This window comes from Tachysurus vachellii, chromosome 5, assembly GCF_030014155.1.
Source record: "Tachysurus vachellii isolate PV-2020 chromosome 5, HZAU_Pvac_v1, whole genome shotgun sequence".
NCBI classification, from domain to species: Eukaryota; Metazoa; Chordata; class Actinopteri; order Siluriformes; family Bagridae; genus Tachysurus; species Tachysurus vachellii.
This window is the reverse complement of record NC_083464.1, coordinates 18,043,072-18,064,446: the sequence shown is the minus strand read 5'-3', so window position 1 is coordinate 18,064,446 and position 21,375 is coordinate 18,043,072. Positions and strand designations below refer to the sequence as shown.

General features: G+C 38.6%; 1 protein-coding gene across 6 annotated transcripts in view; it reads right to left on the bottom strand.

Moving 5' to 3' along the window:
- trak1a (trafficking protein, kinesin binding 1a) overlaps positions 1-21,375 on the bottom strand; it is a 39,022-nt gene that overhangs the window by 14,909 nt on the left and 2,738 nt on the right. For 2 of the 6 annotated variants that reach the window (XR_009648450.1, XM_060870125.1), the window contains exons 1-2: positions 9,803-9,902; positions 5,747-5,941 (exon numbers count right to left, since the gene is read on the bottom strand). Coding sequence is in view for 2 of the 6 variants with exons in the window: in XM_060870125.1 (XP_060726108.1) it covers positions 5,747-5,941; positions 9,803-9,806 (199 nt within the window). In the remaining 4 variants the exon portion in view is untranslated. Of the gene's footprint in view, positions 1-1,494; positions 1,778-3,480; positions 3,528-5,746; positions 5,942-9,802; positions 9,903-14,536; positions 14,741-21,375 lie in introns of those variants that run through there. The other 4 variants (XM_060870128.1, XM_060870129.1, XM_060870127.1 and 1 more) reach the window with 4 other exon arrangements.

Here is a 21,375-nt window from a genome sequence, read left to right as displayed (position 1 = left end):
ATTCAGGCCATCTATCTTAAACATTCATTGCAATGGACAAAGCTGATGTCCATACAACTGGATAGCACATAACAGGCACATATCTGAAAGTGAAAGTGACGTGACATACGGCTAAGTATGGTGACCCATACTCAGAATCTGTTCTCTGCATTTAACCCACCACACACAGCAGTGAACACACACACCGTGAACACAGCCATTTATGCTGCGGCGCCCGGGGAGCAGTTGGGGGGTTCGATGCCTTGCTGGGGCACCTCAGTCGTGGCTAGCCCGAGACTCGAACCCCCATCCTTAGGGTTAGGAGTCAGACTCTCTAACCATTAGACCACGACTTCCCCCAATGTTTTTATCTGTAACAAAGCTTAAACTTTACTTATGTGTCATACTCTGACTGACACATTCACAAGTAACTAAATACTTTCTATTGTTCTTCATTGCCTTTGGAAAGGAATCATTCTGATTCTCTGATGTCATGAGAAAGAAACTTAAGTTAGTTACCTGCATCTGTATGACTGTGTGCAATGAATTGCTGCAACATGATACGATAACTGCACGAACACAATGTCTTTCAGGATTTCCCAATAATTTTGATGGTAAGTGAGCTTTATTAAACACTAAAAATTTCTGCCAGTATGCAATGCTAACGAGGACAAATGCATTAGAGGGACAAAAAAAGCCATCAAATAGCTCAAAATCTTTCTGACACTGACCAGATGCAGCCACCACACCTGCTATCATTCATTCAGGCTTTATTTTTTAGAAATAATCAATAGAAATTAACCATCAGAAGACAAATTGTTTCTTTCATTGACAATATGTGCTGAAATGGGTTAAGTTATAGCTCAGTGGTTAAGGTGTTGGACTACTGATTGGAAGGTCTTGAGTTCAAATCCCCCACCTATTAAGCTGACAGTCCTGGGCCCCTATGCATGACCCCAACCCTCAATTGCTCAGCTACATAAATAAGATAAATGTAAGTCGCACCGGATAAGCGCATGTGCCAAATGCAATAAATGTAAAGTCAAACAGGCACCAGCAAACCTTTCTCAGGAACCACATAAACTAAAGATGGATGTTAAAAATAGGCTACTCAGGAATCATCAAGCCTTATCAATCAGATAAAAATCCAAAGCTGTGCCAATTTGGTTAATCATTGTTAATCATAGCTGATAACCATTAAATCTCAGGCTTCCACCCAATGTGGGAGTGGTGCAGATACCAGTGTGACTGAGTAACTAGTCTTACATAGAGTCATCACAGTGTCCTAATGTGGTCTAAAGAATTCAATTTAAATCAAATGGTACATCACGTCAAACCATATGATTTCAATGACATAAAAAGCGTGTACATTATACAGAGACTCCTAGAAAGCCAAACCTGCTCTGGTGTGCATGTTTGGATACCAGAAGATTAAACACTATACTGATAAATTCAGCTAGGAAGAGGTGTCTGCTTGAGGCAAAGTCATTTTCAGCATTAGAAATGAAACAGTACCTTCTTCCAAAGTATAAGGTTCCTCATCATCCTGTTCATCATCAGCATAGTTTGAACTGGTGAAACTAGACAGAGCTGAACAATCCAGCACCTCGGACGTGTCATGCTCGTAGCTTTCCTCAGCTAAGTTGTGAGGAGACAATTCCATGGTCTTAAAAGACTAGTGATACAATGCCAGGCCACTAGGCTGGAGGTCTCGAGCTTGCTGCAATGTTGTCATGTTTGTCCATTTATTTTCCTACAAGAAACAAACCTCTCAGATGTACACACAACACTGCCTAGTGCCAACACCTGCCAACAGGTTGTGACTCAGATGCAGGCCACAACCATTTACCTCTCTCTAAGGGAGTAGCACATATACTCTCATCTAAATAATATTAGTAAAGTTTAATTCAATGACTATGACTTAATGTTGAAAACATTTCTATAAGTATTTAAAATGGTAACACTTGCATAGCACATGTCTTTCAAAGAAGTCAGCCTTTACTTAACTAAATAAAAATTCAACACCCCCTTTTTAGAATCCAGAATGGTTTGTTCCATTAATACGCCATGGCAACCTGTTAAGGCGAAACAGAGTTATCTTTGGCTACACCTGTTGAGTAGGTGTGGCCACCTGATCTCCTCAGGTGAGTCTGTTTTCCTATGGCCATGCAAACACGAGAGGGAGAGGTGCAAACAGCCCTGTGTTAGCTCATTTATTAGCTTTATATGAATGCTAGTTAACTGCCAAGTGGATGACACGGAATATGCCTCACATTTTGCTGGATTAATAGGTCACTTGATTGCATTCTTTGCTCCTTCATATTTACACAATATTTGAAGAAGAGGTCACACTAACTGAAGTAAAAGACAAGCTGTGGAGTTTGTGCATCAGAAGTGCCTGTTTCTTTTTTTTGAAGCCTAAATGAAAGGAACTCTTTAACTGCTGCATTTTCTTCTGCATTTTACTTATGCTTAAGCTTCCAATTGAGATGTTATTTCACTGTTCCTATGGTCGATGAGCATTCACTTGTTGCTAGCTCCACATTTCTATGGAAACACAGCAGTCATGCGCTCCTGAAAAGCAGGGGGAAGCTGTGGCCATGGTGGTGAATCAGAATGCCTCACTTTTGTCTAGGCTCAACAAACAATCTATTCTAGTCATGCTCTCCACAGTTTCCCAAAAAAGAAAGAAACTATAGCTTGGAGATGAGAGCAGGAGGCTCTGCTGTGGGAAAGTCTCTGCAAGTCAAAAAGAGCCAGAGACAGCCCCAAATACAATGCAGATTAAAAACAATCCTCCAGTGTGGGTCAACAGCTTCATATGGGATCAATGAGGAGCGTTCTCCCACGCTTCACCATAATATATGCACACAGACACAATAAAACTTTAAACAATGCTGCACTATAAGGCGAATGAAGCTAAGTACAGCAGGTGTTTATGCAGATTAATAAAAACGGTTATTCTTTACTAGTTAGAGCACATTAAGTAAATAAATGTCCAAGTGAGACATGAACCAATAAATGTAAGATTCTATATATATTATTTCCCCCAAAGCCTAGCCAGTCAATATTTAAGCAAACCTACTTTGTAGGAGTGTTTCAGATGCAGAGATTTTATCTGATTTTTATTAATAATATAAGACAGCATTTCAGTCAGTTATTTGTAGTGTGTGGGTCGTTCTTAAGAATGATCTTGATAGCAGTTGAGTTTAAAAAAGGACAGAATTATAGTATTCATTGTGTACTAGAAAAGAAAAGTAGGTAACCAAAGTCACCAGAGGAAACAAAGGCAAAATAGTTCATTTCATTGGAACACAAGAACAGAAAGACTGAACAGGAATACACCTGCACCCTGAAAATGTCATTTTTAGTACATTAAGTCTATTGAATAAAAACACTCTGAATGTATTGAACTAAAATAATAATAATAATAATAATAGAAAAAATAAAAACCACTTAGGTCACCTGTGTAACCTGCTATTGTTTTTACATGACTCTTACCCAGATTTCCCCCTGGTTACTGTCAACATAGCATCACCTTCATTTATCTGAAACACAAAGTGAACTTGTAAAATAGAGCTGTGTGTTAGCAACTGCCTCAAACAAAACTTGAGCAGGCTACATTGTGTCTGATGCAATACATAGCTGTGAGGAGAGATGCTCACAGAGTGAGCATCCTCTGTGTTTGTCCTCTTGCACTCTATCAGCCAGCATTATCACCATCACTATCAGTTTAATGGTTTCGCTTTACATCTCTTTAAATCATTTTGACTCATTCATGCCATTATCATTTAATCACAGCTCCACACACTCTCTCTCCACTCTTTACCTCTCTACCACTCCATGTGCCTAATTTTTATTTCATATTCTCACAGCCAGCTGGCTCCATTACTCTTCAAGACAAGCAAATGACCATCTGCTCTTACCATCAGCGCATTCTTCATAACACCAGTCCAGCTCATAGTAGTCAGCCTCCACAAATCTCTGCATACTCAGTCTCCTTCAGCTGTGAGTCGCAGTTCCTCCTGTCCAGCCCCCGAGGTCACATATTCACATGCAGTATCCCAGCAGCCCATTCTCTCCAACACCAGAGAGCCTAATTTAAGTAATCGCTATCAAACTAAGCTGCCTGCAGCGTCCCATCCAGAGTGGGATACGGAGAGATGAGTGAATTATGAGGCTGCATTAATGATCAAAATTGCGCAGGAAGCCTTCTTACATGGTATGACTATAGTCAAGGTTGTATCATGCGCACTGAGGAGAGGCAACTTCCTAGTTGTGTAGCCAATCAGACTGTGTTACATCAGCCAGCGTCATTAGATGATCACCCACCCCCTTCTCTCCCTTCTGCCAGAGCTCTCTATTTCCATAGCACCTCCCTCTGGAGGGGTTGCCATAGCAACTGGCTCTGATTCCAGCCCGAGGTGGCATATGTTGCCTAAATTCTCTTCACTTCCTCAGACTTTTCAACTCACAATTTCTTTTGTGCATGCAATTCTACTCCAGTGTGTTGATGAACAGTTAGTCCAAGAGTGATCAGGCTGCCAAACTAAAAGCAACGAAAATTCATAGCTTTAAACAGTTAAGATATAGAATAAATTGTCTAATTATGAGTCTTGCAATATAATTTCTAAGCCGGGAGTGGCTGAGGAGATGACTCACCTACTGACACCTTACCAACTGGCAATGGAAGTAAAAGATGTAGCTCATATATGTAATCATTTGGCCAGCTTCTATTGTATAAGTGGTACAGATGAAACAATTAGTTTGGGGATCACATTTTACCACTAAATCCTAGATCCTAAATATTTGTAGGCAACCATTAAAAATAGATAAGTGTGTGTGTGCGTGTGTGTGTGTGTGTTAGAGAGAAATAAGAAATCTCACAGTGTTGCCATGTATTGCCAGCTAGCTAAAATACAGCATGAATAACAGAACAGCTGGACAGAAATCATACCTGCCATATTGGGTTGATTCCTATGTGTACAATTTTTATTACCTTTTAAAACTTAAAAAGACATACCTCAGTGAAAAAAATACACACACAGAGGGCAAGAAGCTGTGCCACTGCCAATATATCAAATTTGAAAAACACAAACACTTCCTTATAGATAATAGCATTAATTCTCTAGCAACACCAAATCAACTTGATAACAATGCAAACTGTAAGATCATACATCAGCTGAATATCATTCACTACATTACTGTACCTGTCCAACAAATTAGAGAACATATAATTGACTTGCCAGTTCAAAATCAAAAAGCTACAGACTAAACACAATCTTAAATCGTTTCAATCGTTGAATCATACTTTATCCTCTGACTCAGTGATCATGTTATTTTTATTTGGGACATCCATTTGCCAACCACTTAACCAAGTAGCATATTCAAGCAGCACAAGTTACCACAATTCTGAGCTGACAGGCACAATAACCGATTCATAAAGTAGCTATGAGTTTTGTTTAAAGACCAGACTGAGCAACACTATATAGCCAAATGTACTGCATGTCAGCACTTAACTATTACATGCTTGTTGAACATCCCAAAGCTATGGTCATTAGTAAGCAGTTAGTCCACTGTTTTCTGCTGTAACAGCCTCCACTCTTCAGGGAAGGATTTCTATGACTTTTGGAGTGTGGTTGTGAGGATTTGTGTCACAAGAGGATTGGATTGAGGTTGATTTGGAGTGAGGCTGAACATCAGCCGAGAATGCAGCAGAGAGAGAGAGAGAGAGAGATAGAAGGGAAAAGGGTGTATAAACACTTACGGAAGTATTTGAAGGTCTCCTCAATCTGCTCGACGGTCAGGTCGAGATTGATGTCAGGAGAAATGAGCGGCGTGTGGAGCCAGTCGTCGTGGTCATAACCGTATATAGTGTCTGCTCTCAGCTGATAGTGGGGGAGTTGCTCCTCCAGCAAACTGATGATTTCCACCTCTGGAAGATCAGTGCTGTTACACACATCTGTCACAAGACAAAGGAAAGGGAGAAGATTCAGGGTACCATAGAAGAGCAAAACAGGACATACCGTCTATCTCATACCTACAAGGAGAATGTAGAGTATTTGTCTTGTTATATTCATCAAAACAAAGTGGATTATAATCTAAGGCTGGGACAGAACAGGGTGTCTGAAGGTGTGACTTCGAATGTTATTAAAGACCAAAGATGTAGCTTAATATTAAAACATGACTGTGTACACAGCAGTAAATATAAAACACAACACTTGTTTGTGTACGTGACCCTGAATTCGTTTTGTGTATGATGACATGGTACAAATTAAATTCAGGTTTAGTACAATTGATGCCTTTAATTTATAAATTGTAACGACACAACCAAGTAAGCTCAAAGTTGAAATAAATAAATAAATAAATAAATAGATAAATAAACAAATAAGTCACTTTAACAAATACTGACTGACTCTTAACCTCTGTCATAAACGCTCACTGTTAAAACCAGTCTTATACAATCTAGCATTTCAATCTCTGTACCTCTACTGCATCACATCAGCACACTCCCACCTTGTGGATTTCCTGTAATGCTAGTTTTGCCTTGGTCATTAAGCATCTAATCTATGTCCGGATTCCTGAAAGCTGCTGTGTGACGACATCTATTGTTTAAAGTGCTGTTCAAAGAAAATGAATTGAAGTAGTTAAGCTGGCTAGATTAGTTTGGGGATAGATATGTCACGTGTAGCTCTGTAGTATTTAAAAACACAAAAGGGTTAATACTCTATCACATCTGTAATGTAGTTTGCATATGACAGCAGATTTACAAGGACAATTATGTTAAATGCCACTTATCACAGCAAGAAAAACAAAAAAATAATTATAATGTCAGGCTCTAAACTTGCGCAGTATTCTGATTTAAATTTGAAAATTAGAATTATAATTTAAAATTTTACCTCATGTGTTAAATGAGTATATCAGTACAATAATCACAACCCAGAAACACTACACTAGACTTCAGATTTAACCTGAATAAGTGTTTGTAATGAACATGTAGCTTTACCAAAAAGCTGATTAAAATGTAGAATGAAAGGAACAAAAGTGGTCCTTAATGCCCAGTTATATATCTCAAATCATTTATAAAGGTACGCTCTGTTCACAATTTTAGGAAAAGGTAGCAAGTACCAGGTAAAGATGTCCCATCTACAATAATAAAATGTAGTTTTTAGCCTATCAGAATAGTTAGACAGCGTATAATGACGACAGAATGACAACAGATATGAGCGTGGTGACCTCTAGTGGTCGAGTGCATAAATACAGTTCATTTCCTGCTATTTTAAACACCTTACCGTTATCTCATACTGCCAACATTTTTTCCACAATAAAGTCAAACCTGCTACAAGTATAAACAATGCTGTAAGAAACTCACAGACGTTGCAGTGCTGAGAAGGATCTGACCGGTGAAACCCAGAGGCAGTACTCCCTTATAAACCGTAAAAAGCCCAGATATAAAAACTGCCATTGTGTACTTTACCCTCAGTAAGTTTGACTTACTGTTTCATGTCAAATGTGGTGGGGAAAAGTCCAAAACAACAAATTAGTGATCAGCCAGTATTGATCAGCCAGTGCTCTTACTAATATTGATACTTTGAGTGCATTGATTCTGCTGTCTCATAAAATGAATAGAAACTGAATTCCTACTGAATACCTTTCACTTTAATTTATTTATAAAGCAGACTTAAACAACGGTTGTCAAACATGCTGTACAAATCAAGTATATTCTCCTAGTTTACATATCATTAAAGACAAGGGGTAGAAAAGTGTGTTGTAATCACGTTTTATTAGTAGATGGAGTTGAACATGTTCCGACATATTACATCTTGATGACGTAAAGGTACGGCCACCCCTACACTTTAATTAATAGTATATACTTTTTACAAATAGTAAAATATTATTTCTAAACATCAATGTCAATGTTAATAAGACTGCATGAATATCACTGGACATGTCACTTTGGGGTCTGCAGGGGATTTTTTTAATCATCATAACATGGGAGTGTACTGGTTACTCAGAAGAGTCCAGGAATTTAGAATAATGACGTTTTTTTATCTAGTTGAATAACGTAAGACATTACACAACTCTGGTAATACTGCAGTCAATCCATATCAAATAACTGGATTTAACTAGGACCTGAATTAATACAAAGAACCTTCGCAGTGTGTAAATAGTTTTACAGCAGTACAATAAGGGAATAATTAATATCCAAAGGACACAGAAAAAAAATTAGTTACAATTTTAGTTTCTCTGCTTTTGCTAAACGTTGTGTTGAACTGGCTTAAGAATGACCTGGTGCAGGTTTAAGATCTTAAAAAAAAAAAGAAAGAAAAAGGGGCAGTCATGGCCTAAAGGTTAGAGAGTCTGACTCGTAACCCGAAGGTTGTGGGTTCGAGTCTCGGGCCACGTCTGAGGTGCCCTTGAGCAAGCCACCGAACCCCCCCACCTGCTCCCCGGGCGCCGCAGCATAAATGGCTGCCCACTGCTCCGGGTGTGTGTTCACAGTGTGTGTGTTCACTGCTGTGTGTGTGCACGTTGGATGGGTTAAATGCAGAGAACAAATTCTGAGTATGGGTCACCATACTTAGCCGTATGTCACGTCACGTCATGTCACGTCAAGATCTCAAGCCATGAAACACTGTGCGGTTTACTAAAGTTAAAGTGAGCTCTAATATTTGCAGTGTACAACTGTAACATCTTGAATTAAGTGTTGAATTAAGTCATATGAAAAACCTACTGCCAGTGAATGAAATGACAGGAGACTGGATCACAAACCTAGTAGATAAAAACCAATCTCAGACAGCAGTACATGGGGCAGGCTTGATTTATTTATATGCATGTATTTTTCTTATTATTATTTAAACAAGATTATAGCCCAGGCTGACCATTGTGTTATTTAATCCTGGCATTAGCATTACACAAGAGAACACTACAAGCTAGAACTTGCTGCATGATGATAACACATACAGTACATAACTATCTAGTAAAATCAGGACAGATTTTGCAACTACATGCAGTGATGGACTGATGCAATACTGCACTTTAGTGCAAGTTACTAATACCTCAAATATGTTTAACTACAGCTGCAAAACATAAAACTACAGCCCTGTGACTTGAATCCAAAATTAGTGTGACAGGTTACATTGCATTTGTCCCTTGCTTGTGTCCAATCTAAAGGACAGATGAGTGAGTGTGAATGTTCTGTCTGGCTTGTGATTATTTTGGGGCTGTGTTTTAATGTGCATGCTCAACAGCGCTTCCCAGTCAAAGTGTTATTGTCCTATTTGTTCACATTGACCTCTGTGACATGACACCCTAAAACAAAATTCCCAGCAGTCTGACATCTGAGCACCACAGCTGGGATAGATCTCAAATAAGAAACAGCTGCTTTGTCAACATTTTGGAGAAAAAAAAAAAAAGTATTCAAGTAATCTGATATCCAAAGAAGACATGAGCAAACAGAATCCAGATTACAAACATTCATTGTAAAAAACAGAAGCAGTGAGCATTTTGCCTACATGTGTTGCTTTGTTTGACTTAAAACAGAAAGCCCATCAGCTGACAGGTCATGGTACAGAACAGGAAAAAAGACAACAATATACATTTTTAACAAGCTAGACAAAGGAAAAACACACAAAGTTCATTCCAAGTGAAACAGTGAAAGGAGCTACAAACAAAGGCAGCTTGACCTTAACCTTATCATGACTGTAGGTCAGCAGGGAAAAGTTCAACCAAAAGCGACACGTTGTCCAGAAATCTATCACTGTCCACTCTCAGAAAGAACTGAAGTATCTGAAAGTTTTAAATGTCCGGTCTCAGTACTTACTCATGATTCTGCAGCCACTGACTTGTTCTCCTCACGCCCAACTTACATTTTCCACTGCTTCAGAACAAGGGCTGGACGTCAAGAGAACATGTCCGGGGCAGAAAGAGAATGAGTGAGGGGAGGGAGAGAGGCAGAGTGGGAGGGAGGGAGAAGAGGAGTGAACGCCTAGTCATGTCTGGCATGCTGATGACACCAGTCACATGCCCCTCACTAAACATAGACTGGATTACAGTGCAAGCAGCAGCCTGTTGCACTCATTGTCCTCTTTCACAGGACTTTGAGGTTTGGATATACAGAATGAAAGTAGCTGGTTGGAGGGCAGTTTCTATGAACAGCTGGGGTAAGTGCATTAGAAATACAGGAAGTTAGAAAGCCCTCGGGGATTCACTGAAGAGAGAAAGTCAAAGCAGTTTAACTGCTGAAACCAAAAACATAACAACAACAAAAACAAAAAACACCACCAACAAAATCAACAACAGATAGGGGCAAGAGGAGAGCAACAGATAGGGGCAAGAAGAGAACACAATGAGGAAATGAAAATATAATGGTGAAACACACTCCCACACTTCAGTGTGTCATTAAAACACTCAAACACCCATCATGCTGTGAGAATATACAGCATCCATATACTGTACATCACTTAGCAAACAAACACTGGTAAGAAATCCTCATACCTCTCTGTATAGCACATTTAGAACAGCACTTTGACAGCTGTGAGATTAAGACATATTTAAAAAGGACACAGCAAATCCTACATCCTAAATATTACATCCCACAACTTTAACTACAGATTGATTAGACAATGTACAGAGCTTTATGTAATCTGCTGATAGGGAGACGGAATAAATATAATAAGTGAAGTGTATGAGGAAAGAACCACACAGAGAGTGAAGCTCGGTGAAGTCAGAATCGGCAAACATCCAGCGGACAGCGAACTATGTGATCTCCATCACCATGGAAATACGAAACACACACAAACACACACGGCTCTCTGCCTTGGAAACACTGAACAAAATCTTTTCTTCATGTGAGTCACACACCGAATGTGCAAAAGCTTTGGAAACCGACTAGACAAGTACTGATAATTCAGATTCTCACTCAGTCAATCTCTCTCTCTCTCTCTCTCTCTCTCTCTCTCTCTCTAACACACACACACACAAACACACACAAAGAAACAATGACTTGTACTGTCATACAATGAACAGACAGCAGACAAATAAACACTGTTTATAAACAAATAAACATTCATAACATAAACACAAACATCACTACTGGAAGAATATGCAAACTTATAGAGAAACATATTGAAGTATATGTTATAACATTTGATGAGGTATTATCATTACCTAGCTAAACCCTATTGGACATGGCACATGGCCACCAAGAAGACTGAAATGCCACAAGAATAACAAGATCCCTGTAGAAGTTTCTGAAGCACAGTATAATTCCCTGAACAGCCTAAAGATGGCAGACTTCATTAGTGAGCCATGTGAGGAGGCTGAATAATACACCAAACTGCAAAAGTTCTAATTCCTCACTTTATAAAACTAAATACACAGCGGGAGAGTATGTGGTGCCTTCTTTATTCAGACATGACGAAATCAGCGTTTAAATCTTTAGAGCAAAACTGAATCTAGATTCTTATCATTTCAGACGTCACTATAAGACTGAGAACGCAATCAAAATAAAATCAAAGTGTCCATTGTATTTCTTCAGGCTTCAAAGAGAATGACATACACAGACCCTGATCAGAGGTAAGCTCTAGAAGGTCTATTAAAATTCAGTGTGTCATGTTAAGCGACCCAGCCACAGGACTCAGGCTGTATGTAAATAATGGGAACAGATAAACAGGAGGACATGCAGACGGACGTTTCTACTATGTAAATGTGCTTAATTTGAATCTCTGATACCAACAGGAAATCACAGTTTGTACTGTTTGTAATAAATCACACAGGAAATATAAATAAAGGTTCAACAACACTAAGTAATTAAACTGGGATGCATTTCTTGTTCTGGCTCTGTACTAAAGAACACTACATTTAACAACGAAAACCCTGACAGCTTTAATTTCCGGCCCTGTCATCCATGTTCAGTGAACAGTTCTATAATTACAACCCTCTATCATGTAGGAGTCCAGATTTAGGGTTGTAATTGGTTATTAAGTGTTCAGTTGTTTTTTGGCCAGCCGCGCGCTGAATCATTAGCTCATGCACGAGAGCATCAATTTAAGACTTGATTTTAAATGTGTCATTTGCATCAGATTTGTGCATGCAAATTGTGAGAAATAAAATGCAAAAGAGAAAGACTATTACAAGTATGGAATGACATTTGATGAAGGGTCTTCAATGCTGTTTCTTCAAGGTCCCTTTTTTCTTATACATGTTCACAAATAGGTGATTTTATTGGAGGAGGAAACTACAATACTGCCTTTTCCAGCTGTTTCTAAGCAAGCCTGGTAAGTGAGTAATAACATCACAGGATTAGCTGAATGAATGTTCCTTCTAAACAAGTGTTGTTGCTGAAGTGCTCTCAGGTTTAATAAGAGAGCCTTGTTTTTTGTGGAGATAAATGTTTCTCTCTCTTGGAGGTTGTATCAACAAAAAAATGACCCTCAAATCGCCTGCATTTTGTTCTTCTGTAACCGTGTTACACAACCGAGCGCCACAAGAATGAAGAAGAGAAGAGTGTAGACTCGATGGGTCCCAAGCAGCAGGAGTAAAACTCACTACAGTGTCTTAAGTTTGGAGTTTAGTCAGTGCCAAACACTCAGTACTCAGCTCACTTCAGTCTGATGTTACAGTGAATCCATTCACTAAAGCATTTGTCAGCAAAAAAAAGCATAATTAATGTGCAATCCTAGCTGAAGAAACACAAACAGGAATAATGCACACATTAGTATCAGTAAAGAGTCCCTACAGGATTGTTGCAGCCAAAAATGCTTGATTTTGCAGTAGCTTTTTAAACAAAACTTCCAAATCCATGTTTTTGCGCTTTCTTTGGCAGTAAACTTAAATTTCCTAAATTGCAAGCACATGATTCTTCTTTTAATTTACTACCAGATAAGATGCATATGTAATTACTTTCTGTGATGGCTGTACTCATGATTGTCACATGTGAATGGAAGAGGGCTTTAGCTGAATGTGTTGTGACGATGTCACATTAAATATCTTGACCCAAATCTGTCGTAAATCATGGAAAGTTTGAAAAATTGCAAGATCCTCCATGTTGCAGTAACTGCTGCAACTGCACTATTGTGAAATCCTGGAGGGACTGTCTACACACTCCACATGTCTCCCATGAAAATGAATGACAAAGTTAACTTTGAGCCAAGTCCATGTTCAGCACATATGCACATACACATCCAACCTGAAGCAGGATCTGTGGTGAGGAAAAAAATAATGTTTTACCCATTTTTGTACATAACATCTTATTAGCAAGTCTAATTGTGTGAGATACAAATATACAAATCTTTCATGTTGCACATGTCTGAATTACAAATACTTCATGTCTGCATGTATGTATGGGTGCATGCATGCAGTGTATGTAGGTATGGCTAAAGTAAAGCTGCAGGATGTAAAGTAAAACACTGAGGAATTGTGATTAGAGCCTTTTACTGAGGGACAATGAGATTCCTCTCAGAGATTCTAACTACAAGATCCATTAGTGTGTAACCTCCACCACAGCCTCCTGCACCACCACCACAGGATCCACAGCCTCCTCCACCACCAATTCTAGACAATCTACACTTGGTGGTCTACCTTGTTACCAATTTGTAGGCCAGAACTACACTTAAAATAATCTATAAAATGCCCTAACAAAAAAAGTGAAGTAAGCTATTGAAGAAAAACTAATTAAGACAATTAACCTCATTGTGACCTTGACCCTGTCAAATTCAAAATCCACTGGTTCTATCAGCTGGTTAAAATGATAACTCAATATAAAATCCTACCAACATTCAACAACTCGTTCATGTCATATCAAACAAACAAGAATCTTGATTCTAGGACAGACACACACACTGATGCATACGTGAACCGACGGCCAAAATCATAGCTAGCCAAAAATGGGCCTCGAGTTCCTGGACATAAAATCCAAAGCCTTTGTATGGCACAAGAACAGGATGAAAGGTAGAGGCATAAAAAGGTCTAAAAATAAAAACTCTTTTATGTGAATGGTCTGCAGGTGATTTACCCTCATTTGCTTTCATGTGTTAAAAAAGGTGTCTAGGTCACAGTCTGTGCAATACCCAATAACATCTGATGATGGTACAAATACTGTTACTGTACAAATATTACAAATAAATATTTTTTATAGATTTTAAAGAAATAATTAAAACTATTTAACAAAACAAAATAATCCACTTAAAATGCAGTATTTATTCACTTACATAAAATCATAATGTGGGCAAAGAAATTGAAATAAAAACAGATGTATTGAATATAGCTTATAACCAAAGAAGAACACCTAGTTCATTCCAGAAAAAAATGTAAATATTTCGGTAATGTGGCTACTTTTTAATTACAAACTCTGCCAGCATACCTTCTGGATGAGGTTTATTTGCCAAGACAGTTATCACACAACACCTGCTATGCTAAGTCAGTTCTGAGGAATGACAACACTCACAACGACAAAACAGAATAATTCCAACTCAATCACACAGTCTGTGATAAGCTCACTGCCAAGTTACTCAATGGCAACAAACCAACACACTCAGTTAAGTTCACAAAATCTTACCAGTGATGGTTTCTGCATCCCTGTGAAGCTCATTGTCTAGGCTGGATGCTTCCTCGCTTACATACTGCTTCTCTTGGTGTGTGGGAGTGGTGCTAGCTGGGGATTGTGGGTGCTGTCTCTGAAGGTGTGGGGTCTGAGGATTGACTGAGGGGGGCAGGCCTGTGGCAGAGGCGGTGGGGGGCAAAGCTGTGGTGTCCAGCTTGGCTGATTTTCACACATCAGCTGCACAAGCCATAGGGCAGTGCCCACACACAGCTGAGCACAGTGGGCAGGAGCACAGCACACAAACTGGCAGCTAGTGATCAGTCAGTGCTGGAAACATGGGCCTAGAAAAGAGAAAGAGAAGTTTGGATACAGGGCAGTTAGTTAAATTCATCACTGGTGTTATTTTGTCCCCATTATACAGCATTTTAATGCATCTGCTTCAGACTTTTTACCTTAACGAACATGCCATATTAAAATTGTTGACCTGTCAAACGGAACCAGTTGGGACACAGATAGTAATGTAAACCAGACCAAATAATGCAAACACTGGCTTTGATGCCAATGCCATTAGTGTTTTGTCACAATTTCCTTCTCCCCTTATCCTTCTGGAGTCTGACTGCTGCAGAATTCTACAGTACAGTGGATGTTTGAGGAAAACCATGTGTCACCTCAGTGTCTGTGTGCTGGGTAGAAGCCATTAAAGCTACAGTCCCTAAACTCGGTGCCTTCTGTCAGGTTGATCAGTCCTAATCGTGGAACCCTTTCAGATGACTAATATTATAGCAGGTTTATCTGGTGAGTATTAAAAAAAAAATCTTATTATTTTTTAACATTATTAAAAAGCTCTATTATTTCTATTATAAGATACACACACACAAAATATACTCAATGTTAGTGAGCGTTGTGCGTTTTAGACATGCATTATGACTGATAGGTTTATATTAATATTATTAACTCATAAAAACCCACCCACACTCCAGTCACTCTCAGTGAAGCCATGCATACAGTACAAGGTCTGTTGTCCAATGAGCATTGATCTATTGTGCTCTTAAAACACACCTGAACACAGACACCTGACAGTTATCAATTGATGCACAGGCTTCACAGAGTGTCTATCAGCTTTATGTTAGAGGCTTCAAAGGAGATTTTCCACACAGGCTGCACTGTTCCTACAAAAGTATAATGGAGGGACAACACAATACTGCCATCTGTTCAGGTATCTGTTCATTTGATTCAATAAAATATTGAATTCCACCAAGACTAATGTATAATATACTGTAGATTCTTTTATAAACATTTCGGTGCAATGTTAGGGGAACCTGAGCTTCCAGTGTAGTCTAAAAGCAGTGTAAAACAAAACATATTATCGAATAAAACAGTATTAAGTACCTTGGTAAAGTTTCCCACTACAAGACACCAGAACCGCTAGGCTTTGGAATTGTATTGCAAGAATGAAATTCTTCTAAAGGATATTTATTTTGTGTAAGGTTATAACATATAAGATGTAGATGATTCACATCTTTTTTACATCATTCAATGACCCCTTGTTCCTTGATCTAGATGGAGACGTTGTTGTCTGGAAAACCACTCACTTGAAGATAGAAATGTTTCACTATACAATAAAGGTGATCAGGCAGAATAGCCACTGATTTATAGTGACTCTTTCCTCTAAGCCGAAAAGGTGAATCCAAATTTGCCAGCAAAAATGCCACTCAATATACAGTAAAAAATGGACAGCCTGTTTATCTGGAGTTGCTCTAACTACAGATTTCAGGCCAAGTTTTATCATAAATGGGTATCAACAGTACAAGAGGTCAAAGAAATCACAGCCAAAATACATTTACAGTATGCTTATGTCTTTTAATTAGCACAACTGGAAAATATGAAGGTTGTGATCAACTAGACCATAGTGAAATGGCTGCATTATATCTAGGCTTTCTGAATTGCCAGTGTTCAGAAGACTTCAGTATTGGCAATGCAGTCTCAACAAAAGTGTCAGCAAGTATGACTTTTTAAAACTAATTTTAAACAACAAAAGGGAAAAAATGATATCATTGCAAATATTGATTATATCATACCATTAGTGCTGTTACACAGTGAGTGCTCGAGCTGGGAAATCTGGATACTGCGGTCTATTCAGGCACATGTATAATCAATTAATAGCAAGGGGCATGACAGTCTTAGTTAGAGCATGTAATACCTACAGGGATTAGGGTAGGAATCCTAGACACACTGCTGTATGACTGTACTGAGCAAAAGGTGTTCTTTTTCCCCTTTGGGCTATGAGCACATACAATATCGGTTCTGTGTGTTCCTGACGGAAGGAACAAATGCCAGGCATGGTGTGAGAATCTCCAACCCTGCCAGTCTCACATTGTCCTCAGGCCCTGTGGTATTACTATAGCACAGACACATGATATTCCTCCAGCAAAGACACAGAATAGCTGAGCCAGGGTAATTTACTACTATGTCGCAGCACACTGGTGGTGGTGTGACTTTGAAGTGTCACTCGAGTGATCAGTGATAGGACATGTAGGTTCAGGAAAGACCACAGGGTTCGAAAGCTTTATTGTTATGATGCCTTAATTTTTTCAGCACAAGAAATGTAATAGTGATTTGAAATATTGGTCTAAAGTACAAATGATAGAGATACTGTATGTCTCATGCTTAAATAAACCTGTCTAATTCTCCTCCTTCTCTCTAGTTTGCTTTGGTCCTTCATTTGTTTTACAGTCAAACTAATCAAATTGGATCGAACCCATTCACACTCGGTTCAGCTATTAGCATACATAGATTATTACATGTATATCTTTTTCTTATGTATCTGGTCAAACAGATCACTGAAATGAGGTCACTACTGCTCCAAAGCTAGCCCTTAACCCATGGCATTCCTTGGTATATACACATAGCATCAGTGACCAGTCCAGCAAACAAAATTTATTGTCGCTGGATAGAAATTAAATGTATGAAATACTGAGACAACATGACCGGGTAAGGGCTCTCTAAAAAAATGACACCCCACAGCAAAGCACATCATCCTACACACTTCCCTGTGAAATGGCATTACAGAATGTGTCTTGTACAGAATACACACTTGTACACACTGGGAAACCTTAGAGACAGTAAAGAACTATCTTCCAGACAACTATCTTCCAGAAAACTAACCACCAATGTCTCTTCCAAATATAAACACACTCCCACACTCAAAAGAGATTGATCAAATTCTTTGTTGGATCGGAAATACAAACACAAACGACCTGAGGTTTAATTTTAATTGACAGTCTCCATACGTTGAGCCAAGGAGGCAAATTTCAAACAGTTTTATTACCATTTTTATTTCTATATGACATTGCCATAACTATTAAGACATGGAAAATACAACTGCAGATGGATTCTGCTTTTCCTATTTAAAACCTGACGCGTTACATTTGTGTGATTGAAGGTATACATAGAAATCCCCAATTTGCATTTTCATCTGAATTGTCACAATTGCAATGTGTTTTGAAAATTGTCCAGAAAATACCTCCACATGCTTTGGTAGCTGACACGAATAAGGTATTAATAAATGAAAAGCGAAGCACCTTTTGTTACACACATTCTGTGTTAAAGTCAGAGGGAACAGATTGGTCTGAAATCTAATCGATTACAGGTCTGGGTTATAAAAAAAAAAAAAAAGTACACAGTGAGGTGAAGGTGATCTTACAAAAAAGAAACCTTTCCAATCTAACACCTCTGCCATGAGAACAGGTTTATTTAAAGCATGGGAAATACAAGTAGACCTGCTGTAATGAAAATACCCAAAATACCCTAATGCATCCTGTGTAATGCCGTAATGCTCTCAGATTGACTCCAAGCATTAATTAAGTTTCCCTTCAGAGCACTGATTCTTTAGTAGCAACAACATTCTCCTTTTCGCTTATCATCAATGACTGAAATTTGTCTCGTGGTCCATCCTAAATACACCCACTGACCCTGAAGGAATAAGGTTTGATCATATAGACATATTGAGTGATAAAACAATGTTGTGTTAAATACTGTGAACATTCGATCAGCAAATACAAATGACTTTCTTGTCCATGAAGAGACAACAATAATTACTAAATTTGATGTTTACATTATAATCAGTTGTTGTGGACGTTGACACTGCATTCAGTTCAAACTCACTTAGACTCAGCTTTTGGAATAATTCCCTGGAGTCATATGGTCTCTGTTCTTAGATAAACATAGCCTGGGTTTTGAAGCATTCCCACATACAAACTTTCAGGAATCTTATGAACATCATTGGGAAAATTAATCTTTTTCTTTTAGCATGCAAATGGTAATGGATTAGAATTTTAGTTTTAGAACTAGGTTAAGTTCAAAAGGTTTTAGTTTTTTAAATGTTTTCAAACATAGGATAAGGCTTTGCTTCCGTAAAAGAAAATCTGTTTATAACAATGCCAAATTAAAAGCCTCAGATCAGTAGTGTAGGAATTGTCACTAACTAAGACACTAACAATTCTCCACATGCAGTTTGTTTTCTCTGCTTCGTGCTGAAATTAGGACACAGTTTGATGATAAATGTACTCAACAGACATATAAACAAGTGCGGAGTCACTCTCAGTGTCACACACACACACACACACACACACACACACACAACATTTCTGCTTTAAATAGCAGCCAGACAGGGGGCCTTAGCACACCTTCTTCTTTTACACATTCACCATCAAGATACAGACTCATTTTCTGCCACACAGATTACATATTCCACTAAGCCATAATTAATCAGCCAGTCATTAATACCTCTACAGGTGAAGTGAATAACATTGATTATCGCAACACAATCTCATCTCAAAAATGCATAAGAATATGGATCTGAGTGACTATGTCTAGGGCCAAATTGTGAAGATTAGAGCATCACTAAAATATTATGTGATGTGGGGCTTTCCTGGTATGCACTGGTTAGCACCTAACAAATGTAATCCAAGCAGTGCCACAGTGCAGAAATTCAGGGATGGTTTGACGAATACGTCATGCTGTAGCCTTCAAATTCCCCAGATATCTATTTAATCGCAAATCACTGAAATGTGCTGCACAAACAAGTCTGATCCATGGAGGTCCCATCTCCTGACTTACATGTTGGTACCAGAGACCACAGCACACCTTCAGAGATCACACTGAGCCGTGACTCAAAAGATCAGAGCTGTTTTGATGGCACAATATTAGGCAGGTGTTTTTAATGTTAACCAATAAAATCATGAAAGTCTGCATGTTTAATATTTGCTCTCTTGGCCTGTCATTTCATCGTGTGGTTGCACTTGCATATGACAGTAAGACAAGAATGAAAAAGAGAAATGGTGTAGCACAGAAATGTCTTAGCTGTCTTTTCTGTTGCAATCTCTGATCGCATCACTGCTCATGGCATTTCTTCACTGCTTAGAGACAAAGTTGGTGTGAATGTGTGGTGCTTACAGGCAATATGTCAAAGTCTGTGGCTAGTGGGTGAGCGACTGCGTGGAAGGCAGAAAGGAAGACAGTTAGCAGAAGAAGATATAGCAGTAGAGTAGCAGCTGTACTCCATGCACAAGTATTTGGAGGAGAAGAGGCTCTGGACAGAAGAATATTCAGCGAGTCTCTTAAGTGAAGAGATCTTTGGGGATGACAGGACGTTGATCAATGATAATGATTTCAGATGACAATTTCTGCCTGTTTTTCAAAGTCACAGTTCCATAATAGGCACAGCCAAGCAAAAAAACAATGAACAATGCAATGTGTAGAACATTAGGAAAGTCCTTACCAGTCCTTAGACAGGCCACACAAATGTATGCATAATCCTTTAACATTGTTAATTGTAAAATAATGTGGACTCATGATTATATACACGAAGTTAAGTGTCCAGGATAGACATTAGGAATTATCATTTTTTATTTAGAACTAAGTCAGAAACTGTGTCTTTTATAAACAGCATGAAGACAAAGTAAAGCTTTAAGAGAGAGGAACAGGAAGAGAGGTCTATTAATAGCATTGCTCTATGACTTACTGCACTGAGTTTTTGCAGGATGTCTATGGCCTCGACAAACGCTCATACTGAGTCAGACAAGGCAATAGTAGACAAGGCAATAGTTTTAGAATTAGAAGTAATAGATTAGAACTATGCACTTTACCTTATTAGAGTGGTCATACATTCAACAACACAAAGTGTACAGATCGAAAAACCAGTTCAATATTCTGCTAATCAGACACTTAGTCAATGAAGCACAGATGGCAAAGAGCTGCCTATTTCCCTGGGGAAATGAACCGTCAGCATCATTATATGACACCACTTCAGGTCTTCCCCAAACCCCATAAGAGAAAAGTTAATAAAAAATGGGGATGGGGTGGAGACAAACCAGCAAACCAATACTACCAGTATGACACTGAGCCACTGCCACAGCACATACTTCTTTTAGACACAGGAACTGAATTCAAAGTGCACAGCAAAACTGATAAACAGTCAAAGTAAGAGAGCCATAAAGTACGAAACAAAACAAATAAGTGTTCGATGTTCTGGGAACACTTCTGTAATGGAGTCTGAACAAAGAGAGTGAGGTAAAGTGAGTGTTTAAGTAAGACAAATCCTCTGCATCTGTTCAATATTAGACTCTGTGTCTGGTCTATAGACCTGAAGCCCATGCACACTAAAATACAATCAATAACAAATACATTAAGTGAAATGGGAACAGCCAAAGCATGTGCAGTAATGTCAAGACCATTAAAATAGATAACGTAATGAAAATAAATATACTAAAAAAGGGGGCAGAACAGTCCTAGGACACACAACACAACACAACACAACACAACACAGGGTGTCCTAGTATACACAACACGTGTCT